This window comes from Heterodontus francisci, chromosome 42, assembly GCF_036365525.1.
Source record: "Heterodontus francisci isolate sHetFra1 chromosome 42, sHetFra1.hap1, whole genome shotgun sequence".
In the NCBI taxonomy this organism is placed as follows: Eukaryota; Metazoa; Chordata; class Chondrichthyes; order Heterodontiformes; family Heterodontidae; genus Heterodontus; species Heterodontus francisci.
Window position 1 is genome coordinate 15,722,602 of NC_090412.1, and position 25,771 is coordinate 15,748,372.

At 42.4% G+C, this 25,771-nt stretch overlaps 1 protein-coding gene across 1 annotated transcript in view; it reads right to left on the reverse strand.

The window, feature by feature from the left end:
* Window positions 1-58: 58 nt before the first annotated feature.
* LOC137355360 (uncharacterized) overlaps window positions 59-25,771 on the reverse strand; it is a 29,003-nt gene continuing 3,290 nt past the window's right edge. The window contains exons 2-7 of the mRNA XM_068020353.1: window positions 22,162-22,379; window positions 16,352-16,545; window positions 14,581-14,716; window positions 4,145-4,322; window positions 2,634-2,851; window positions 59-1,051 (exon numbers count right to left, since the gene is read on the reverse strand). Coding sequence (XP_067876454.1) covers window positions 816-1,051; window positions 2,634-2,851; window positions 4,145-4,322; window positions 14,581-14,716; window positions 16,352-16,545; window positions 22,162-22,379 — 1,180 coding nt within the window. The 3' untranslated portion in view covers window positions 59-815. The remainder of the gene's footprint in view (window positions 1,052-2,633; window positions 2,852-4,144; window positions 4,323-14,580; window positions 14,717-16,351; window positions 16,546-22,161; window positions 22,380-25,771) is intronic.

The window sequence follows — 25,771 nt, forward strand, 5'->3', positions numbered from 1 at the left end:
TTCCATTATCATGTGAGTTGCAAACAACATTAACAAAAAGGTCAAACATATAGAAGGCACTGAATATTCCAAGTGATATCAGCTGCCACGAAAAATCTCAGTCTAAGCATTAACTATACTTCAGGTGGAAGATCCCATAAATAATCCATAAATAGGGTCATTGCAGTACAATACAATTTGCTGTGTGATTATTCCCTCATTGTTCTACAAGATTCTGACATGTTCTTTAATATTGTAATGTCACTACACATTGAATCATTCAGAATAAATTGTACTTCAATTTTGATCATTTGAAAAAACAGCATCTCTTAATTCCTTATCCCAGATGGACTACATGGGGAGGTTCAGAGGAGAGACAGGCAAGAGAAAACAATCAGTCAAGTTGCCTCCAGTGATTGCTGTCGAATATCACTTTGGATTGGCCTGGGATCAGATTACAAATGCTGCCTACTTAGCTGCAGAGTTGTGTGACTTTGAGAGGAATACTGCTGGGCAGACTGGGAGGGAATAGGAAATGAGAGCTCCTGTCATTGCAAAGCAATGTACTTTTACAAAAATCAGAAGAGCTGGCTAGGTTAAAGAGACTGTATGGTCCTTCTCTAGGGTGTATGGATGATTTGGGATGCAAAGGGATGCAGATGATACTTTTTTTGGAGTAAGCCATTGCAGTAACTCAGCCTGCCTATAACCCTCTGAAAGGATTGCATTGTCCCTTTTAACAAGTAATGTGACCAGACTGTCTTTGGACTTCTGCGGTTAAGAAACATTTAAAATCTTGAGCAAGAGGCAGTGGCACTGCATCAGGCTGTTGTCTCTCAGCAATCCGAGCAATATGTGGCACCTTTTGTGCACTGCCATTTCTTCTTTTCATTTAGCTGTATGTCCAAGTTACGTAGCTGTTCCAGAAATCCCCAATTGGGTGAAATAGGCCTGTATAAAATGACCCGGTTTACTGCACTGAGCAGAGAGCGATTGTGATAAATCATAAGATAGGCCAGTACCAGGGAGGCTGATCTGCTCATCCCAAGAATACAATGCACCAGTAGCTTTGCTGCAAGAGAAAGATACAATGGCTGAGAGTTTGGATTCTTTATTTACAGGCAATCGGAATAGTGTCACATAAATGCTGCATTCTAAACACCAAACATGGAAGAGAACTGTACTGAGTGCTCCAATCACTAAGTGGGTAAGGGCACTGGCTGGATTGGCATGGAGCTGTAGCCAATAGGGAAGGCCGAGTCTGTGCTGAGTTAGTTGATTTTGGTCAATGTGGTACAGTTTACCCACGGCGCCCCAGGACTGGGAGGGGATAGGTCAGTGAGGATTCTTGGCCTCAGTTGGTCCCATGTTGGCATGAAATGGGAACAGGATGAGATTTGACTGTGACACACTTCACAGTGGATCAACCTGCTGACACTCACTATCAGGCTTACACATGGAGAATAGGCTCTTGTGTGAGGTGCTAGGAGCCTATTGACATCTGTGATTGATGCTCATGAAGGACCCCATCCTCTGCAAATAAAACAGAAGAAAAGAGAGACAGAAAACAAGACTGCATCCAATATTATTTTGTGAATTTCTCATTATTCACCTTTTCAAAACCTGTCTGTTTAAACAGGGGTCAATCCATCGTTGTCTTCAGGGAGTTAATTATCCAGATTAATAAAAAAAACAGCAGACACCTACATTAACCTAGGGTTTTCCATTGTGTGCTAATTCAACTCCCTCAGCTTCATGTTAAGTAACTCCTCCAAATCCGGTTCATACTGAGTTCAAAACATAAATCAGAAGGATGTTAAAATTTGTCATAATTCTTTATCATTGATCTTTAAAGGGCTACTGATTGTGAAATCCTGAACCCAATAAAGGGAAACAGGAAAAAACCGATCACACTCAGAAAATCCCAGTGGAGCCTTAGCCTCGCACACCGGTAACTTAAAGGAGCCAATTGGTGCACAGCCTGTGCAGGATTGTTTGGGTTGCAGTGTGGCCACACAGCCTAGAGGGAACATTGATGTTGGGCCAAGCTGATGTTTGCTAGAAGTTCTGTGATTACAATATAAAACAATAATATTTGTCCATATCTCTCTTTTCCAACATACTGTATATTTATTGATCAATTTGAGGATCTAATTTATAGTGTGTGCAAGCATTGTGATGTCCTGTGCTGCTGTTGGGGCCTTGAATTCCACTGCATGAGGGATGATTGCAGGCTCACAGAATATTGTCAGGCCTCAACCAGTGCTGTAGCTAGTCATTAATAGGCACACAATAGTCACCAGGGTGACTTCCCCTTCCTCCTCCTCTCCCTAATTGTAGGGGAGCATCTAACTTTGCTTGGCACCTCCCATTGAAATTAGAAGCTTTGTCTACAGATGCAGGCTCTCTCTGCTGCCCTTTCTGCCACTCTGTGCCAGTCCATGATGTACTAATGGACCACACCACATGATTGTACCTTTTCAGAAGAGATTCAAGTGACTTACATGCCAAAAGGTTAATGTTTATATTTCACTAGCTATGGCATCCAACCATTCTATACTAATTGTGTAGCTCCATATTAGAAATAGATTTACCAACAGCAGCACTGCCTGTTTAGCTTATCTAAATGCCATGGACATCAAAACATGTCTTACCATCTGGAGTATTCAGTGTTTGATGTATCTGTTCAGCTGCAGTATAGAAATATATACTCAGGTCAAAGTCTGGGGAATCATCAGCTGCTATACCATAGTAGTTTATTTTCTTGCCATAGAAGATTTGATCTCCCACGCTACCCCATTTAGAATGTGCGGCATTTAACACATGAGTGATCCCCATCTTCCTTAATTGTTTTTTGTCATGGGCTATCACCCTATAATGAGAACAGAATGATCATGTAAGTTTTCAGTTTTGGAAGACAACACTGTAACATTAAACTACTTACTGTAACGATCAGGAAAGCCTTAGGCACATTCTCTGGTGTGCACTGAGTTAGTAATTGCTGAGCCAGTGACAGTACAAACTCTGCAATTGCGAGGCATTGGCCAATGTTCTTGTTCCTGATTGTAACCCCAGTGGAAAATATTATATCAGCTCAGGATTGGCTGAGGTGCCTCTCTCTGTCTAATAGTTTGCAGACATTCACTGTCTAAACTTATATACAAAATAATGATGACAAACAAAATATTGGAGAATTGACATTGCCTTTGGAATTTCCAGACAAGGAAGATTAAAAACATGGAACAAAAATATAATATTTTTTAGCAACAAATGCGTATGTTTGCATTTCAAATTTGTTGTTGATCCAGGAAATAGAAACCTCCATTTGAATCTTAACTGAGTAATTACAAGAGATTGTACATACAGGAGGCTGTTGAGATAAGGGCAAGTCTAGTCACGAGAATTGAAATGTGAAAGATTGAGGGTGAATCCCTGGTGGAACAATCCTGATGAAGCTATTGGGATATTGTTCTCTCATCCCACCATAGGGAACCTCCAGCACGGTCAGCCATGATTTCACTGAATGGTGAAAAAGCTCATGAGCTACTCCTCTTCCTATATTCTGATCCAGAATTGCCTATATAAGTGCCAGCTTTGATAGATTTAGTGAATGTTATTGGGAGAGCTGTGCTAGTTCTCATCTGGGCCACTAGATGGATTCTTACTTGAGAGTTCTTTGTCATTTCACAAGGAATAAAACACACATCAAAGGCTTCGCTCTCCTCACACCAAACAGGTCAGTGTGCTAGCACTCTCCCCCACCAATTACTTTAGATCACTGGAGACTAAATAAAAACATCCTTTCCCCCTCCCATTACTATAGATTACCAATTTAAAAAATAATAGACAAGCTATCTTATTGATTTCAGAAGCTGTTTTTAGTCCCAGCTGCAGTCAGCACCTGTGTGAACTGGGGGAGGTATAGAATTTCTTCTTAATTTGTTCTTTAACCTATCCATTATATCCTCCAGACAGAGCTACTACAACTGAGTATTTCCCATTATAGCAAGCAGCTTAAAAGAATGCACTAAAACTAATTTAATTTGTACTGATTTTTAGCACTAATGAATATGCTTAAATAAATTTGTACTGAATTACTTCCCCCCCCCCCCCATGCTGTTTGCTACAAGTGTACTATCTCCGTGGCATATATGCGAGTACTTACAAGTCTCCAATGTACAAGTTAGGCCATACTTCATCGACATGGTTTAACCGGGCACTGCTGCTCTCCAGAATGTTCTCTAGTTCTGTAATAGAAGGAGTTGTTGAATCACTGATTGTGTTACTAGTGGAGAGATCAGCGTTGTCTCCAGATAAAGATTCTGCTGCTGACATGTATGCAACTCAATTTCTTCGGAAATGTTGCTTTTGAAGGCTCGTCAGCCCTTCTCGGGCTGTTTAAATATTTATTACTGTGAATGCGATGATGCTGCATCTCCCTTTGACATTTGCAAACAGCTGTGATTTCCTGCTCCATTTCGCACCACCAAGTGTCTAATAAGAGCAAACTCCATTTTATGTTGTACAGCTTTTAAATTTCTGCTTTTAACACAAAGCATGACATTAGGAGACTTAAATAAATTCCACGTCAAGTTTACAGTTTCATTTCGAGCAGGTGAAAAATGATGTTGGCTGTAAGTTGTGTGGCTGGTCATGATAGGCAGGACTGTCTTGCACCAGTGGGTGCAACCTTCACCTGTGTATTGGTGGCACCTAAATTGGCTTCCAGAATAATAAGTGAAACTTTCAACTTTGCGGGAGCTATCGGCTCGGCTGTTCATTATAAACCCATGCCAAAGTTAAAAGTTCCTATGGGCAGCGAAATGGTAAAACCTGCTAACATGTGGGGCTGTGTACTGTCAATTTCCGATCTCTATCCACTTGTGCTGTCACTGGAATTTCATGTCTGACTGTCCAATGATATGCAGTCCATAATATCTCCTGTCTTACACTGTTGTAAATGGGGCCCAAATTTAGAAGCTTCTGGTTTCCTCACAGGATGAGCACAAGGAGGATTTTATCTTTTTAAAAAAAAAAGTAACCACCACCAAAGAACCATAGAATTTGCTTTACAGAAGGAGGCCATTTGGAAAATCGCGCCTTTGCTAAAACAATCCAAAATTAATCCCACTGCCCCGTGCTCATCCCTGTACTATTCATTGCTTCAAATATTGATCCAATTTTGTCTTAAAAGGTGCAATGGTCTCTGTTTCAACCATTCCCTGTTGCAAAGCTTTCAATGTATAAAGAACTGTTCCCCCAACCCAAAGAGACAAACATGTTGCTTATGCAGCCACTCAAGCCTCATGGTGACCTCTCCTCCAGACATATTGCTCAGGAATAAGTTTGGAACATTCTGTTGAGTGCAAAGGTGAACACAGATAGGGTTGAAGCAAGGAGATGGGATTATGTCTTTGGCTGCGATGTTTGCTTTGCTGCTTGCAATTTTTGATAAATTTATTAATTAATAGCTCCAAATGATAAGACATAGAAGTCAGTGAAAAAAGTGTCACTTTTATTTCAAAAATTAGATATTTCTGTATTGTTCAGACTAAACTGGCTGGTGTCAGGCCTATTCAAGAGTCTCCATACAATTATCACAAAGTTAGATGGATAACAACGGTCAATGAAGGAAGATTCAGCATTTGCTCACTATCTACATTTTCTCGGCTCCTATTCCTAACTCAAGCCACTGTAGCTGTGGTTTCTCAGGGTGTGACATGAGGGCCTCATCAGTTCAGAAATTCTGCAGTTATATGATGTCATTTCTTGCATATACCATGTACAGTTTGTCCATCCACGTTTAGATTAGCTCATTGGGAAGATGATTAACCACAGGTAATATTTCAAGAAGGTAATGCAGTCATGAAGCTGATATGTATGTTGGTTGTTCCAGAAGGTCTTCGATAAAAGTGCCACACAATAGACTTGTTGGTAAAATCAAAGGGCAGTGGCAGCGTGGATATGAAATTGACTACAAGTCAGAAATCAAAAGGAGTAATGGTGAATGGTTGTTTGTCAGACTGGAGGGAAGTATACTGTGGTGTCATTAAAGACTTGGACTTGGGGATAGCAGGAAAAATTTCAAAGTCTGCAGATGACACAAAACTCGCAAGTGTAGTAAACAGTGAAGAGGATAGCAGCAAATTTCAGGAGGACATAGACATACTGGTGAATGGGCAGACACATGAAATTTAATGCAGAGAAGTGTGATATGCTGTATTTTTTGGAATGAAGAATAAGGATATATAAGCTATATGGTAAAATTTTACAGGGGGTGCAGGAACAGAGACACCTTGGGGTTCATATATGTAAATCTTTGAAGTTAGCAGGGCAAGTCCACAATGGTGTTTAAAAAAAAAACATACAGGATCCTGGGCTTTTTAAACAGAGCATAGAGTACAAAAAGCAGGGAAGTTAGAATAAACCAATATGAAGCACTAGTTTTACCTCAACTGGATATTGTATCCTATCTAGGCACCACACTTTAGGAAGGATGTCATGGCCTTGGAGAGGGTGCAGAGGAGATTCACTTGAATGTTACCAAGGATGAGAGACTTCAGTTATGTGGAATGACTGGAGAAGCTGGGATTGTTCTCCTTAGAGCAGAGAAAGTTAAAGGAAAATTTAATAGAGATATCCAAAATTATGGAGGGTTTTGATAGAGTCAATTAGGAGAAACTCTTTCCACTGACAGGAAGGTTGATAACAATTATTTTATATTTGTGTCTTCTAGCTAAAAGAATCAGAGGGGAGGCGAGGAGAATTTTTTTATGCCGCAAGTTGTTACAATCTGGAATACATGACCTGAAAGCATGGTGGAAGCAGATTCAGTAGTAACTTTCAAAAGGGAATTGTATATATAGGAAAAAAAAAACTTGAAAGGCTGAGGGAAGAAAGCAGGACTGATTGGATAACTATTTCAAATGAGCTGGCATAGGCACAATGAACTGAATAGCCTCTTTCTGTGCTGTAATATTCAATGATTCTATGATAATACTTCTGAAATGTTTGCCTGATCCCTGAATAGAATCTCTTGAAACTCTCAGGTATCAATCTAGCATTGCATCAAACTAATATTTAATCTTGACCTTTGGCATTCTACAGATGGCACATTGATTGATTGAGCAACACAAATCCCGTTGTATACTACAAAGTATTTGAGCATCTGTGTCTATATTTATGTTACTAGCCCTCAATCCCATTTTTACTGGGTTCTAACGAAAGTCAGCTCTACCTCACTAGCACCTCTCAATCCATCTACTGCCTCTGATTTGTTATGCTGCTTGTCTGACATCCAGTATTGGATGACTGACCACCTCCAGGCGCGTATCCATTGTCTCTCGAGATAAGGAGGCCCAAAAGACAAAGTATTGGATGAGCAGAAATGTCCTCCAATTAAATATTGGGAAGACTGAAGCCATCATATTTGTTGCGTGCTACAATCTCATTTCTCTAGCTATTGCCTTCCTCCACCTCCCTGCCCCCTTTCTGAAGCTGAAGCAGTTTGCAGCCTTGGCATCCTATTTGATCTTGATCTGAGCTTGTGGGCACATATCTTCTCGATCACCAAGACGGCCTACTTCCACCTCAGCAACATCGCCCATCTCCGCCCCTGCCTCAAACCATTGGCTGCTGAAACCCTCATTCTTGCTTTTGCTACCTCTAGACAATTATTCCAACACTTTCCACCTCCACCCTTCCACGCTTATCCAAAATGCTGCTACCTGTATCCTAGCTCGAACCAAGTCCCATTTACCCATAACCCCTGTGCTTGCTGGCCTACATTGGCTCCTGGTCGAGCAACACCTCGAATTTAAAATTCTCATCCTTGTGTTCGGATCTTTCCAGTGATCTCATCCCTCCCTATCTCTGAACCCTCCTCCAGCCCCACAATCATCCAAGCTATCTGCACTCCTCCAATTCTGGCTTCTTGCACATCCCTGATTTTAATCATTCCACCAGTGGTGGGTGTGCTTTCAGCTGCCGAGGCCCTAAACTCTGGAATTCCCTCCCTAAACCTTTCTGCCTCTTCACCTCTCTCTTCTTTAACAGACTTCTTCAAACCTTCCTCTTTGACCAAGCTTTGGATCACCTGAACCAATACCTCTTTATGTAGCTTGGTGTCACATTTTGTTTCTGTCTGCTAACACTCCTGTGAAGTGCCTTGCGATGTTTTATTATTATTAAAGGTGACATAGAAATGCCAGTTATTGTTCTAAAATATGAATTGCGCTTTTAAAAATAAATATAATAACACACTTTTGATCGGGGCTGTCTATTTCATGGAATTACGAATCTGCCTGTGCGGAGGGGATTTTATAATCTGTCATCTGTTTTCATATTCGTGTTCTCTAGCTCTATGGTCAGAGTTTAAATAAAATAACCTGCAGATATCTACATTATTTTGCTTTGCAGCTTTTGGAAGACCTGTATTATACCGTTCCTGAACCTTTCATTCTCCAAAGGAAATGAGCTAAATTCCTTGAGTCTTCATATTACAGAATTCTGCGTCCTAGAATCATCCCTTTCACTTCTCTATGAGCAATCTCTGAAATAGTAGTGTCCTTTTCAAGGTGCTTTTCCCAAATTGCACTCATCTGAAGGTGGCTTCACCAATGGGTTATATAAGGTTATAATAATTTATTTCACTTATAAAGTCAATTTTTGTGCTTGATTAATTTTTTAAACGTTTGTTCTTGGGGTCATATGGGCAAGGCGGTATTTATTGCCCATCATTAGTTGTCCTGAGAAGCTGGTGCTGGGCATTTTGCTTGAAGGCAGTCCACTCCTTTATGGTGATGGTGTTAACTAGGGAATTCCAGGATACTGACCTAGCAGAAATGAGGGAATGGTAAGCTATGTTCAAATCAGGATGGTGTGTGACTTGGAGGTGCCAGTTTTCCCTTGACATTGTTTCTGCAGTCCCTCCTGATGGTATAGATCACAGGAGAGGAAGGTGCTACTGAAATCTTGCTGAGAGCACGTTCTCAGTGAATGATCTGAGATTGTATGGTACAGTGTGATATCTTGCTGCAACATATTATATGTCATTACATTATATTATTTGATACTGTATGAATGTGAATGTCAGGTAATATAATTGTTGGTATATGATTGAATATTGATGTCTCTTGATTGACAGGGCATAGCAAGAATGTAATAATCGGCACAGTGGCGCAGTGGTTAGCACCGCAGCCTCACAGCTCCAGCGACCCGGGTTCAATTCTGGGTACTGCCTGTGTGGAGTTTGCAAGTTCTCCCTGTGCCTGCGTGGGCTTCCTCCGGGTACTCCGGTTTCCTCCCACATGCCAAAGACTTGCAGGTTGATAGGTTAATTGGCCATTATAAATTGCCCCTAGTATAGGTAGGTGGTAGGGAAATATAGGGACAGGTGGGGATGTGGTAGGAATATGGGATTAGTGTAGGATTAGAACAAACAAAGAACAAAGAAAATTACAGCACAGGAACAGGCCCTTCAGTCCTCCAAGCCTGCGCCGATCCAGATCCTCTATCTAAACATGTCGCCTATTTTCTAAGGGTCTGTATCTCTTTGCTTCCTGCCCATTCATGTATCTGTCTAGATACATCTTAAAAGACGCAATCGTGCCCGCGTCTACCACCTCCGCTGGCAACGCATTCCAGGCACCCACCACCCTCTGCGTAAAGAACTTTCCACGCATATCCCCCCTAAACTTTTCCCCTCTCACTTTGAACTCGTGACCCCTAGTAATTGAATCCCCCACTCTGGGAAAAAGCTTCTTGCTATCCACCCTGTCTATACCTCTCATGATTTTGTACACCTCAATCAGGTCCCCCCTCAACCTCCGTCTTTCTAATGAAAATAATCCTAATCTGCTCAACCTCTCTTCATAGCTAGCGCCCTCCATACCAGGCAACATCCTGGTGAACCTCCTCTGCACCCTCTCCAAAGCATCTACATCCTTTTGGTAATGTGGCGACCAGAACTGCACGCAGTATTCCAAATGTGGCCGAACCAAAGTCTTATACAACTGTAACATGACCTGCCAACCCTTGTACTCAACACCCCGTCCGATGAAGGAAAGCATGCCGTTATCCTTCTTGACCACTCTATTGACCTGCGTTGCCACCTTCAGGGAACAATGGACCTGAACACCCAAATCTCTCTGTCCATCAATTTTCCCCAGGACTTTTCCATTTACTGTATAGTTCACTCTTGAATTGGATCTTCCAAAATGCATCACCTCGCATTTGCCCTGATTGAACTCCATCTGCCATTTCTCTGCCCAACTCTCCAATCTATCTATATTCTGCTGTATTCTCTGACAGTCCCCTTCACTATCTGCTACTCCACCAATCTTAGTGTTGTCTGCAAACTTGCTAATCAGACCACCTATACTTTCCTCCAAATCATTGATGTATATCACAAACAACAGTGGTCCCAGCACGGATCCCTGTGGAACACCACTGGTCACACGTCTCCATTTTGAGAAACTCCCTTCCACTGCTACTCTCTGTCTCCTGTTGCCCAGCCAGTTCTTTATCCATCTAGCTAGTACACCCTGGACCCCATGCGACTTCACTTTCTCCATCAGCCTACCATGGGGAACCTTATCAAACGCCTTACTGAAGTCCATGTATATGACATCTACAGCCCTTCCCTCATCAATCAACTTTGTCACTTCCTCAAAGAATTCTATTAAGTTGGTAAGACATGACCTTCCCTGCACAAAACCATGTTGCCTATCACTGATAAGCCCATTTTCTTCCAAATGGGAATAGATCCTATCCCTCAGTATCTTCTCCAGCAGCTTCCCTACTACTGACGTCAGGCTCACCGGTCTATAATTACCTGGATTTTCCCTGCTACCCTTCTTAAACAAGGGGACAACATTAGCAATTCTCCAGTCCTCCGGGACCTCACCCGTGTTTAAGGATGCTGCAAAGATATCTGTTAAGGCCCCAGCTATTTCCTCTCTCGCTTCCCTCAGTAAGCTGGGATAGATCCCATCCGGACCTGGGGACTTGTCCACCTTAATGCCTTTTAGAATACCCAACACTTCCTCCCTCCTTATGCCGACTTGACCTAGAGTAATCAAACATCTGTCCCTAACCTCAACATCCGTCCTGTCCCTCTCCTCGGTGAATACCGATGCAAAGTACTCATTTAGAATCTCACCCATTTTCTCTGACTCCACGCATAACTTTCCTCCTTTGTCCTTGAGTGGGCCAATCCTTTCTCTAGTTACCCTCTTGCTCCTTATATATGAATAGAAGGCTTTGGGATTTTCCTTAACCCTGTTTGCTAAAGATATTTCATGACCCCTTTTAGCCCTCTTAATTCCTCGTTTCAGATCGGTCCTACATACCCGATATTCTTTCAAAGCTTCATCTTTCTTCAGCCGCCTAGTCCTTATGTATGCTTCCTTTTTCCTCTTAGCTAGTCTCACAATTTCACCTGTCATCCATGGTTCCCGAATCTTGCCATTTCTATCCCTCATTAGTATAAAATGGGTGGTTGATGGTCGGCACAGACTCGGTGGGCCGAAGGGCCTGTTTCAGTGCTATATCTCTAAACTAAACTAAACTAATCAATAATTTTTGCATATAATTTGCATTTAAAGGTTTTGTGTTAAATTATTTGCTTCGGTATGATGGCCACTCTCTTCTGGCAAATAGTAGAACAGGCAAATTTTCAAAGTTATTCTTTGTGTTTTATAATATGTCTACGGAACTATTTTTGGAGAAAAAGATATGTCTGAGTCAGCCTAATTCAGAGGTGTTGTGTATTGATTTAGTATATTTCTGGGCCTTAGGCTATGCCATATATTGGTTTAAAAAATAGTCTCTGCTTCCTTTGTGTCTTAGAGGATGAAAGTAAACATTTCTATGGATTGGATTTGTCATCTGTCTCCCTCTATGTACTTGTCCTTGATAAGGTACAGGACATGAAATGTAACCTCAGTATAACATACAATAGAGAGATGCAATGGTTATAAACAAGGTTCAGTCGAAGGCTAGGCTGCATGACACTGAATCCTGGTGGCAGGAGGCCCAGTTTGCTGGTCATTATTCATTAAGGAGAAAAGCAATTTGAGTCGCAATTTTTTTTGAGTTGGTAACTGCCAGGTGCCCAAAGCAATGCCAGCAATTAGTTAATTTGGCAGTGGTGCTTTTAGAAAATGTTTTCCTTCATTATTGATTTAATATATAATGTGCAGTTTAATGAAACCCGATTGGAATGAGATATGGAGATTGCAGACTCTAGACAGAAGCTGCAGTCGTGCGAATAAATGATATTGCATCAACACAAAATGAGTGTGTCACAGCTAATAAACGTTGCCTTGAGTTATGTCAAATTAAAGTTCAGTGCCTCACAGATGTGTTGCGAGGATCTTGGAGGAGATCTTGGATGGGAGTTGAAGCTCTGGAGCCGCCTTGAATCTTGAACCAGCAAGTAACGATTGTATTGATCATTACAATCTGCCAGGTATTGGCAGAGGTAACATTGATGTGTGCTGAAGTCAGACTATCTATACAGCTAGTTGCTGAAGTGAGAGCTGAAGTGGAACAAAGGCATGTGCTTGATGGCAATGGTTCAATTGGACTGGTTTATTCAGAGTGGATGTCTCGGCTTCTAAATTAGTCAAAAAAACAATTGACAAAGAAAGAAAGAACATTAGAACAACATTACATTACAGCGCAGTACAGGCCCTTCGGCCCTCGATGTTGCGCCGACCTGTGAAACCATCTGACCTACACTATTCCATTTTCAGCCATATGTCTATCCAATGACCACTTAAACGCCCTTAAAGTTGGCGAGTCTACTACTGTTGCAGGCAGGGCGTTCCACGCCCCTACTACTCTCTGAGTAAAGAAACTACCTCTGACATCTGTCCCATACCTATCACCCCTCAACTTAAAGCTATGTCCCCTCGTGTTTGCCATCACCATCCGAGGAAAAAGACTCTCACTATCCACCCTATCTAACCCTCTGATTATCTTATATGTCTCTATTAAGTCTCTATTAATGGGAACTGTTTTTCCTTATCTAACTTATCTAGGCCTGTCATAATCTTGTACACTTATTTTTTGTGTCTTCTTCTCTGAAGACAGATACAAAATACTTGTTCAAAGTCCCTGTCATTTCCCATTATTAATTCACCACTATTCACTTCCTTTTTATATACTTGTTTACTCTGTCACGCTCACACAAGGAACAGTTATGAACTGAACTGGAGCAATTATGAATTAAATGAACTGATGGATTAAACTCCAAAGAATGGACACACTTTTACTGCAGACAAGATGGAGAAAGAGGTCAGGTGACCTCTCCTGTACTGCCAATATACATGGTGACTGTTAGAAACTAAACCAATCATTACATCTGGACTAAAACAAGAAATGCTGGAATCACTCAGCAGGTCCGGCAGCATCCGTGGAAAGAGAAGCAGAGCCAACGTTTCGGATCAAGAACTTTCCTTTATACAGTACCTTTCACAAATTCAGGGCATCCCAAAGTGCTTTACAGCCAATGGAGTTGGAATGTAGTTAATATTGTAAAGTAGGAAACGGGGCAGCCAATGTGTGCACAGCAAGCTCCCACAAACAGAAATGCGATAATGACCACATAATTCTTTTGAGTGATATTGGTTGAGGGATAAATATTAGTCAGAACTCACTGTTCTTCTTTGGGATCTTTTACACCCACCTGGGAGGGCAGAAAAGGCCTCAGTTTAAGGTTGCATCTGAAGGACAGTGCCTCTGGCAGTGCAGCACTCCCTCAGTACAGCAATGGAGGGTCAGTCCACGTTTTGTGCTCAAGTCTCTGGAATGGGATTTGAACTGACAGCTTTCAGAGTCCGAGGTGAGAGTGCTAACACTGAGCCATGGCTGTTGCAGAATTTCAGCTGAAGGCATGGAACAAGAAATGGCCTACACACCCTACTGATTATATACGATCTTCTTTGGCTATACTGTCCGAGAAAAAAATCTTCCGGTTTCTCTTGACTCTGCCCCTAAACAGGATCAGCAAAACTTATACATGTTATGTTATTCAGTTTTGATGTGTCAGCCTCAAACAGATCAGGAATCAATGTATTCCATACAGTGTTAATCATCTCGTTGGTTACTCATGTCTGTGGAATTGAGTCCTTCTGGCCCTTGGTCTGATCAGCAAGATAATCCCTCTCCATGGCAAAATCTGAGCAATACAAGAAGACTACTTGGACTGTAGAATTATACCTCTAATGGAGTTTTATGCATCAATACATAGGTCAGTCAGTACTACAAGTTTCCTCTGACAGCAGTCCATCGAAAGTGAAAAACTATCTTCTGCAACAATGGTGTGGTGGATCATCTAGCCATCACAACAAGGACTGGAACTCAAAACCTCCTAACTAATCTCAGCCATGCTCAGGGTTTAAGGGAAATTCGGATAACATATCGAAATAGACCAGTATTCCTGACTCAGTTCAGTCTTCAAAAGATTCCTTTCTGCTCTTGTTAGTTAATGATATGCTACTTTCCCTATTTCCTTTCACTCCTCACTGCTCCCTCTATTTATCAGGAAGATGGACCTTTACTAAGCCATGGGATTCTTTCAACAGCTGCCCTCACAGCTTCTTTGTGATTGGCTATTAGGAAAGACGACTGCAATCAGATGTAAACTCTCTCCGTTCTTTCCACTGCTGTTAGCTGGCACTGGTGAAGCTCTCCCAATGGGATCAATGAGTTTCAGGTTGTATTCACAACCCTTGGATTAGGAATCAAACATTCTGCCTCACTGCTATCAGTGATGAGCATTTTCCCAAATTGTAACATTTCCCTCGGCCAGTTTCTCAATGATAGTGCATGGGTGCTGGCAGCTTTCTGGTCCCATGCTGTTCTTCATGTGTGATTGCCAACGGATCAAGGGGGTGGGGAGAGGGGTTATACATAAAAGCTAGGGTTAGGGGTCATTATATTTGTAGAATGGGCTTCCGCTGGGATTTCCAACAGTAACTGGGAGCCCACCACCGCAGATTAACTAAAGGCCTGCTACCCGACCCGAACCTGACAGGACCCGATGAAATGGGTCGGGTCGGGTCACTCTTCCAGGTCCGGCTTTCGGGCTTGGGTCAGACACACACTGAATATTGCTTTTTTCTCTGCTGGTAAGTGTCAAAAGTTGAAAAACCTACCTGAGCTGCGTGTCCGGGACATCAAGGAGGGAAACACTAAGTCTGCGCAGTGAGCGTCTCGATGACGTCATCGCACTCATGCTGCAGCTTCCTGCAGATTCTGAGTCGGAAGGTAGGTAAAGTGGACATTCTGGTGGCCGGGTCAGGTTCGGGTTGGGCGCGGGAAAAAATGGAGGGGCTCGGGCCCGGCTCCGATGTGGTTCTGTTGCGTTCAGGTTGGGTTTTTTTTTTCCTGACCTGAGCAGGCCTTTAAGATAAACCCCAAAAATGAAAGAGGAACAGGTCCCAGCCAAGGCCTAAAAAGGTAAGAGTATGCAGCCAATAAGGAGAGATAAGATCTCACTGCAGGGCGCTCTTATCTCAGGAGGGGCTTCATTATTGTACTTGGACAAATGGGGGCGACCAATTTGCAGACAGCAAGATCCCACGTACAGCAAATGAGCAGATAATCAGATTGAACTCCAGTTTAATGTATCATGCAAAAAAATGGCACTCCCATAATTGCAGCCCTCCATCAGTACTGTACTGAAGTGTTAGCCTAGGTTATGTGCTGAAATCTGTAGAATGAGGGTTGAACCCACAACCTTCCAAGACAAATGGTAAAAATGCTGCCTTGGGTCTTTAAAAAAACTCTTCATTAAAACCAATGTTTGAGTCAACATGTGATAACAAACCATTGTGAATATGTGGCACTAGGTTAAACACAGAAAACATTTGCCAAGTAACTGAGCTTTATAAACATTGAATGACAATTTCCTAAATAGAATGTGACAGTTCATGTGATAAGCTGAATATTTATTCATCCTTTTTTGAGAGGCTGTACAAAATTACCAGTTACATTTAAATGGAATATTAAACAATCTGATCTAGTGACAGGCCTGTGTGGTTACTAAACTGAGGATATGATAATGTGATCATTGTTGCAAAATTGATGTCGACCGAGGCCATTTAGTGTCATGTTGCTCAGGTAGTAGTGAAATAAAAAGTAAAAACACTGACAAATAAGATAAAAGTTAATTTTGCTTGTGATAAGAATGAAAGTGAACCTGTATCTCTGTTGATATGCAATGGGCTTTTAACCTGTTTTAGCTGCAACCACACAGATGTGTGGTTGTAATAGTAAATACCAGCGATGCTGCACACAAGAATTAATAAGTACCGTCCAGCTACAGTGACAGTTCATACGCAGTAGAGGGAGAACATCAAGCAATCCTTTCTTGTTGTAATTTTCTGTCAAAGTTCAGTAATTGCTTTAAAAAACCACGATTGGGAAAAATGCGTCGGTGAGTGGTGACTGTTTTAACTGCATCAAGCAGGGAAAGGTGATGATAAGTCATCAGATAGGCCAGTACCAAGGAGGCTGATCGGCTGTATCCAAAAGCACAGTGCACAAAGATCTTCCCTGGGGGAAGAAAAAACAAATCATCATGTTTAACCATCTGGACATTTCCATTTTGCACATTGTACCACCTTTAGTCACTTGTAGCACTGTATTTACATGTCATTGCACAGCAGAACAGCACAAAACCTGTTAATAATAAGACATTGAAATAAAAACAGACAAGCCATGTTACCCAATCACAACAGATGAAATATGTCATATGATTTCACTTTGTTTTCCTCCATAAACTACAATGTATAAAATACAAGGAATCATGTCACAATGACATGGTGAACATTATATTATTCCTGTGGATTGACCCATTAACTTAAAGCAGAACGTTCCCCCAGTGGAACCCCCTTGTGAGTTGGCTATACATGCCAGGAAGGGCCTAGGTTTTATCGCCAATCTGGGATGAGATATGATCTCGACCAGGCCAGCAGTATAGGTGATTTCATCAGTGGAGATGACAAGGTGAATCGCCAGACCTTGCTTGGGAGTGCAGGGTCAGGCTTAACTTTGTTGTCCCCTCTCCTGCTCATTTTTGCGCATGAATTAGGGATGGGCAATAAATGCTGGCATAGCCAGCAATGCCCACATCTCATGAATGAACTTTTTAAAAAAAAATAGCCACTTGGGCAACATACCAGAAGGCAACCTGTGAGTGTGAAACTATCCCAGTCAGAGTTAAAATCTTCAGGAGACAAGGCATGGAGAGAAAATGAGTGGGGAAGAATGTTATCAGAAACTGATCTGTGAAAGCCTGTGAATGTTGCTCTAGAGCTCCCTCTGCTGACCTCAGCAGATTAAAAGCTGCATTGCAACAGCTTTAAACCAGTATCTCATGCATCAATATATATTTCAAAACTTTGGCCCTGAAAATCCATGGTCGTTCTGATATACAAGTGTGGTGGAATGGCCGTATCGAGGCGAGGATCCAGGCACACCAAGTCCAGATATAGTGCTGAATCTTCAGATAGCCCTGCATGGGGAATGGTCTCCATTCACGCATTACAAATCTCGGAGGGGGCAGAGCCTGGGGTTGGAACTCCCTTTGCCAGGAGTTCACTTCAGCCTTTGTTGCGACTCAGCATATGATTAGTGGAGGAACACCAAATGTGCACCAGGACATTGGGAGAACTTCCCTGGTGTCTTCAAATAGTGCACAGGATCTTTTACATCCACCTGAACAGGGAGGCGGGCCTCAGTTTAACATCTTACCTGAAGATGGCACCTCTGACACTGCAGTGCTCCATCACTACTGCACTGAAGTGTTAGCCAAGATTATGTGCTCAAATCTAGAGTGGAATCTATGATCTGCTGACTCAGAGGCAGGAATGCTCCTACTGAGCAATGGCTGACACTATATACTAATGGCACATCATCAAAAGTATACATCACATGTGTAAATGATTGATTGCCTCCAACATGATATGTAGGAAATATGTCAATCGTAAAAAGTACCAATCAAAAAGGCCTATAAATTCCAAAGCAAGAATCATCAGTTGACAAACAGCCACCAATAAAACAACTGGAACAAAATATTTTGAGGAATTTCATCTTTCAAGAGCTGTTTGGCCATCACCTTGTTGTGCCATTTACCTCAGAAGAGAAGAAGAATAAAGATTCATAACATTTGGGCGGCGCAGCGGTTAGCACTGCAGCCTCACAGCTCCAGCGACCCGGGTTCAATTCTGGGTTCTACCTGTGCGGAGTTTGCAAGTTCTCCCTGTGTCTGCGTGGGTTTCCTCCGGGTGCTCCGGTTTCCTCCCACATGCCAAAGACTTGCAGGTTGATAGGTAAATTGGCCATTAGCAATTGCCCCTAGTATAGGTAGGTGGTAGGGAAATATAGGGACAGGTGGGGATGTTTGGTAGGAATATGGAATTAGTGTAGGATTAGTATAAATGGGTGGTTGATGGTCGGCACAGACTCGGTGGGCCGAAATGCCTGTTTCAGTGCTGTATCTCTAAAACTAAAAAAACTAATTAAAAAAAATCTCTCATAGCATCAACATCCTGGGGGTTATCATTGACCAGAAACTGAAATGGAGTAGCCATATAAACACAATGGCTACAAGAGCAGGTCAGAGGCTGGGAATCCTGCAGTGAGTAACTCACCGCCTGACTCCCCAAAGCCTGTCCACCGTCTACAAGGCACAAGTATGATGGAAAACTCTCCACTTGCCTGGATGAGTGTGACTCCAGCAACACTGAAGAAGCTCAACACCATCCAAGACAAAGCAATGCATTCACTCCCTCCACCACTGACGCACAGTGGCAGCAGTGTGTACCATCTATAAAATGCACTGCAGCAACTCACCAAGGCTCCTTCAACAGTACCTTCCAAACCAGTGGCCACTACCACGTAGAAGGGGAACAACACCCCCTGAAAGTTCCCCTCCAAGCCTCACACCATCCTGACTTGGAACTATATCATTGTTCCTTCACTGTCGTTGGGTCAAAATCCAACAGCACTGTGGGTGCACCTACACCACATGAACTGCAACGGTTCAAGAACCACCTTTTCAAGGGCAATTTGGGGTGTGTAATAAATGCTGGCCTTGCTGTTCACAGCCCAAGAATGAATAAAAAAAACAAATCATTCAGTTTGGTGAGAAGTGCTTCTGTCTTTGTAAAGTCTTCACAAATGTTTCCATTTGGACCTCTCCCTTTGTGAGAAGTCTAGGGCCTGAGTTTTGCTGAATTCTCTGGGTCTCTTGAGTGAAGAGATTCAAATGTACAGCAGGCAACAAATCCCAGCACATAGCTTAAAGCTGCCTCACTCTATATCCTCTCAGTTTACTATAGCACATAGGAAAATAAGAACAGGAGGACCTGTTCCGTCATTCAATTAGATCATGGAGAGTAGGTTAGGCTTTGTAAACAGAAGTTCATGGCTCACTATCCCAGTGGCCATTTTTGGTGTTAAGATTAACACCCAGTCATTTAATTTTCTGGACTCTTCCTCCCTTCTTGCTGGGATCCACTCCACTTCCCTCCTACACACTACCCTTTGACCCTGCTGTGTGCCATTTTCTGGCCCAGAATGAGGCATTTTGTAAGCATCACAACTTCACTCCATGACAGATCAGCTAGTGTGAGTTTAATGACACGAGCGTTCATGCAGTCTGCTCCTGATGTGCTGGAGCGTGTAACTTGCGTGTCCATTTACGTCCACAACACATAATTGCTATCCCTTCCTGAGATCCATTCGATTCTGATTGTTCTGAACTAGATGCTCAGTTCCATTGGTGGTCAGGTCGGCTTTTCGGTTTAATTTGTTTTTAAGTATGATTGCTGAAATTGATTTGAAGCTGTAGCCTTTTGGTGAGGAACTTTCTAAACAGAATGGAAATAATTAGGATTTATTCCTTTTATTAATACTTTTTAAAAATGTGACAAAAATTTGCATGGGTAATAGTGTGACACCTGGAGTGAAAAGGACACATCCCAAAACCAAAGTCACACACCATCCTGACTTTGAACTATATCGCCGTTCCTTCATTGTCGCTGGATCAAAATCCTGGAACTCCCTCCCTAACAGCACTGTGGGTGTACCTACACCAGATAGACTGCAGCAGTTCAAGAAGGCAGCTCACCACCACCTTCCCAAGGGCAATTAGGGATGGGCAATAAATGCTGGCCTTGCCAGTGATGCCCACATTCCATGAAGAAAAAAAAGTATAATTATAAGGATGATAACAAATAGAACAGCAACAGATATCACAAAACTTAGATATTTAGATCTAAAGTTTTACCTGATAAAATTAAACACATCACCTTTTTATTCAGTGAGAGAGAGAAAATCATCGATTGGATCAACTCTTTGTTTCTGGTGGCCCCGCCACATGCATCATACAAAAAAAATTATTGTTTACAGAAGATACATTTATTTTTATAGAAGATAAATGTTGAAGCATTTCTTTTCTCTAATGTAAAAGTATTTCAGTTTGCTTTTTCACATGTTTTCAAAACAGTTTTAAAATGAATTTTCGAAGCTTGTTGGCAAAAGGAAGATTTAACTTCAAAATTATTAACAAATTAACCCATCCATTGTTCCATAAAGAATTTACCATTTGATTAGCTTTCGTTTAAAGAACTAAAATATTAAATTTCCAGTGAATTAAAAGTGATTAATCTCAGGCCCCACCACATCCATCATACAAAAAAAAATCCTGTGGAATTTACATTTCTGATCCATAAATGTGAATCATTCCCACTCTGCTCCTGTAACAGTGCAACCTCAACTTACCATGAGCATTGTCACAGATAATTTGTCAGTTCTCGTATCGAGCATTGTGTTGAAAAGTCTCACTGATTAACAATGGTTCAGTAGTTTCATAGAATCATACAGTCGTACAGCCCAGAAGAAGGACATTCGGCCCATCCAGTCTTCGCCAGCTCTTTTAAAAAGCAATCCAGTTAGTCACACTCCCCTGCGCTCTTTCCCCATATCCCTGCAATTTTTTCTGCTTCAAGTATTTTTCCAATTCCCTTTTGAAGGTGAGCATTGAATCTGTACTGCCCACCCTATCAGGCAGTGCATTCCAAATCCTAACCACTTGTTGTCTAAGTTGTTTTTCCACATGTTGCCTCTGGTTGTTTTGACAATCACTTGTGTACTCTGGTTATCAACACATCAGACCTGATCAACCCTTATCTCTTTATTTACTCTATCTAAACCCTTCATGTTTTTAAACACTCTAGTTTGTCTCCTATTGTCAAACTGTTCAATTTGTGTGATTATTCCTATTTCTCCTTTAGATGTATTGAATTACTACAGTGGTAAATTAACCTTTTGATGCACTACTGATGAATTTACACATCTGAATGCTCTCCGTCTCCAGAGATGAGGTCATTATTCACAAGAAGCACTTTGTTTTGACACATTTGTACACATCAGAGAACAACGAGCCTTCATTTGAGACAATGAAAGTCCATTTTTTTAAGCTTCTTCACGCCTACCCTCGCACCCGCCCGCCCGCCCACCACAACCCAACTGAGGTTTAATGGTGTTCTTTGGGAAATTAAAGAGATTAGGTAAAAAAAGAGACAGATAAAACAACAGTCTAATTTATAGAAATGATTGTGAACCATGGTGGATTTTAACCTCTGGGATTCAGATTTAAACCCAGGTAGTGGGTGAATTGATGGTTTATTTATTTTTGATGAAACCCAGTTCCAATGTCCATTTTATCAGCCACTTCAAAGGCCAAAGTCTGAAACTTGACATTGTTGTGTCACAGACATGACCAGGTCGATCTTTGATATATAAAGGCTGGTTAAACATAGAGGGATCTTGGATTTCGTAGTAGCACTTCCAGAAGGGATCACTGAACGTCGATCAGGAGATGGAGACCCTATCAATTTCCCGGTCTTAACTCAAGGTGGTAAGACCAAATATAGAACCCCCGATATATGTGCAAACTCAATACTGACTGACCAAGGCAGTAAGTATCTGGGCTATATAGATTGAGGATTGTACCTAGAACCTTTCCAGTTTGTATAGTTCAGTTCATCATTACCTTAATCAGCTGAGTTATTGGGAGAACATTATAAATATGGTCTTTTTCATTTGTAATGCAATTGAGAATCAAGACAGCTTATTTTTTTAAATGTCAGAATGGTTTCTTACCTCCCAATATGTCAACTGCCTGATGTATATATTCACTTGCAGAATGGAAATAGGCAGCAATGTCAAAATTTGGTAAGTCACGAGCTGCTATGCCATAATAATCCACACTGGTACCATAGAAATCTTGGCATCCACTGGATGCAACCTGTTTGTGTGCGGCATTTAACACATGAGTGATCCCCAACTTCCACAGGTGGAATCTGTCATGGGCTACTGTCCTAATAAGGCAAGAGATAGCAGAAAATATTACGATTGTACAGTCATGTTTACAATGCAATTTGCATCCGGTTTCTCATTATTATACTTGAAGGAGTGTCCATTTGTGCCAGATTCTTCAATGGTTTAGTGCAGCAGACCCACAGCCATAAGAAACTGAGCTCAAACTGTCAAACCATCACCGCATCTGCCTGACATGAATCAAGTCAGGACTTGGAGCTGAAATAACTGTGCTAGCTTATTCTGCCACCCAATCATCTGACACATGATTCAAAGTGTTTAGTGTATGTTTCAGATCTCTATAACCAATGACACTGCTACTTTGTTGAAACATAGGTTTGCAGGTTATGTTTCATTGGTTTAGCAACCAGCCAGGCAATTTCTATCTGTTGTTTTATTTATTGTTACTTACTCACTTTGACGTACACTGATTGCAAGAGATGCACTGGTAATTACTTAAAGAACCTCAGGGAATCACTCATCTGCTTATCTCTCAAATTCCTGCTGAAGAATTCCTGAATTCCATTGAAATGTTCCGTTCAGTGTAACACAACTGTACAGGTAATGTTGAAAGTCAGATGAAAATTATTTTTCAATTTCATCCTCACTCCATTGTTTCCTTCCTGTCAGCTTCAGCTGGGAATATATGTTGCTCTAATCTCTAGGCGGGGTGAGCAGCGTTTAACTCTCTTCACTCAGTGGAATGAAGCTGGTGGGCAGATATAATGAGCTGAAATTTATAGTCCCGCCACTAAGATGGGCAGCGGGCGATAACAATGGCGATCTGCCTGTGCAGACTACAGATCGCGGAGCTGCCACGATATTAAGCCCAGCAGCTCATTTAAATAGCCGGGGCAGACCGTCCACCCTGATGTCGTGGAGGGGACAGGCTGTCCATCCCCGGCAATGGTGTCAGCTGCCTGTGTGCAGACGCTGATGCCATTTTTAAAGGGCTTCAAGCCCTACATTTCAATTTAAATATTTAAAGAGAAATTTAAGGGAAAAAACTGAAAACATTTAATTTTCCCCTCTCCCACCCCCCTAAAAACCATAGAACTAATTACTTGCCCTCTCCCCCCCAAACACTTACCTTCTCCCCCTGCAAGTACATAAAGAACAAAGAACAGTACAGCACAGGAATAGGCCATTCGGCCCTCCAAGCCTGTACCGATCTTGATGCCTGCCTAAACTAACACCTTCTGCACTTCCGGGGCCCATATCCGTCTACTCCCATCCTATTCATGTAATTGTCAAGATGCCTCTTAAATGTCACGATCGTACCTGCTTCCACCACCTCCCCCAGCAGCAAGCTCCAGGCACTCACCACTCTCTGTGTAAAGAACTTGCCTCACACATCCCCTCTAAACTTTGCCCCTCTCACCTTAAACCTATGCCCCCTAGTAACTGACTCTTCCACCCTGGGAAAAAGCTTCTGACTATCCACTCTGTCCATGCCGCTCATAACTTTGTAAACCTCTATCATGTCGCCCCCTCCACCTCCGTCGTTCCAGTGAAAACAATCAGAGTTTATCCAACCTCTCCTCATAGCTAATGCCCTCCAGACCAGGCAACATCCTGGTAAACCTCTTCTGTACCCTCTCCAAAGCCTCCACGTCCTTCTGGTAGGGTGGCGACCAGAATTGCACGCAATATTCTAAGTGCGGCCTAACTAAAGTTCTGTACAGCTGCAGCATGACTTGCCAATTTTTATACTCTATGCCCCGACCGATGAAGGCAAGCATGCCGTATGCCTTCTTGACTACCTTATCCACCTGCGTTGCCACTTTCAGTGACCTGTGGACCTGTATGCCCAGATCTCTCTGCCTGTCAATACTCCTAAGGGTTCTGCCATTTACTGTATACTTCCCACCTGCATTAGACCTTCCAAAATGCATTACCTCACATTTGTACGGATTAAACTCCATCTGCCATTTCTCCGCCCAAGTCTCCAACCGATCTATATCCTGCTGTATCCTCTGACAATCCTCATCATTATCCGCAACTCCACCAACCTTTGTGTCGTCCGCAAACTTACTAATCAGACCAGCTACATTTTCCTCCAAATCATTTATATATACTACAAAGAGCAAAGGTCCCAGCACAGATCCCTACGGAACATCACTAGTCACATCCCTCCATTCAGAAGAGCACCCTTCCACTGCTACCTTCTGTCTTCTATGACTGAGCCAGTTCTGTATCCATCTTGCCAGCTCACCTCTGATCCCGTGTGACTTCACCTTTTGTACCAGTCTGCCATGAGGGATCTTGTCAAAGGCTTTCCTTCTTTGGCCTCCTTATCTCGAGAGACAATGGGTAAGCGCCTGGAGGAGGTCAGTGGTGTGTGGAGTAGCGCCTGGAGTGGCTATAAAGGCCAATTCTAGAGTGACAGGCTCTTCCACAGGTGCTGCAGAAAAATTTGTTTGTCGGGGCTGTTGCACAGTTGGCTCTCCCCTTGCGCCTCTGTCTTTTTTCCTGCCAACTGCTAAGTCTCTTCGACTCACCACACTTTAGCTCCGCCTTTATGGCTGTCCGCCAGCTCTGGCGAACGCTGGCAACTGACTCCCACGACTTGTGATCAATGTCACAGGATTTCATGTCGCGTTTGCAGACGTCTTTAAAGCGGAGACATGGACGGCTGATGGATCTGATACCAGTGGCGAGCTCGCTGTACAATGTGTCTTTGGGGATCCTGCCATCTTCCTTGTGGCTCACATGGCCAAGCCATCTCAAGCGCCGCTGACTCAGTAGTGTGTATAAGCTGGGGATGTTGGCCGCCTCGAGGACTTCTATGTTGGAGATACGGTCCTGCCACCTGATGCCAAGTATTCTCCGGAGGCAGCGAAGATGGAATGAATTGAGACGTCGCTCTTGGCTGACATACGTTGTCCAGGCCTCGCTGCCTGGACTTTACTGAAGCTTTACTGAAGTCCATATAGATAACATCCACTGCCCTGCCTTCATCAATCATCTTTGTCACTTCCTCAAAAAACTCAATCAAATTAGTGAGACACGACCACCCCTTCACAAAACCATGCTGCCTCTCGCTAATACGTTCATTTGTTTCCAAATGGGAGTAAATCCTGTCCTGAAGAATCCTCTCTAATAATTTCCCTACCACTGACGTAAGGCTCACCGGCCTATAATTTCCTGGATTATCCTTGTTACCCTTCTTAAACAAAGGAACAACATTGGCTCTTCTCCAGTCCTCTGGGACCTCACCTGTAGCCAATGAGGATGCAAAGATTTCTGTCAAGGCCCCAGCAATTTCTTCCCTTGCTTCCCTCAGTATTCTGGGGTAGATCCAATCAGGCCCTGGGGACGTATCTACCTTAATGCTTTGCAAGACACCCAACACCTCCTCCTTTTTGATAATGAGATGACTGAGACTATCTAC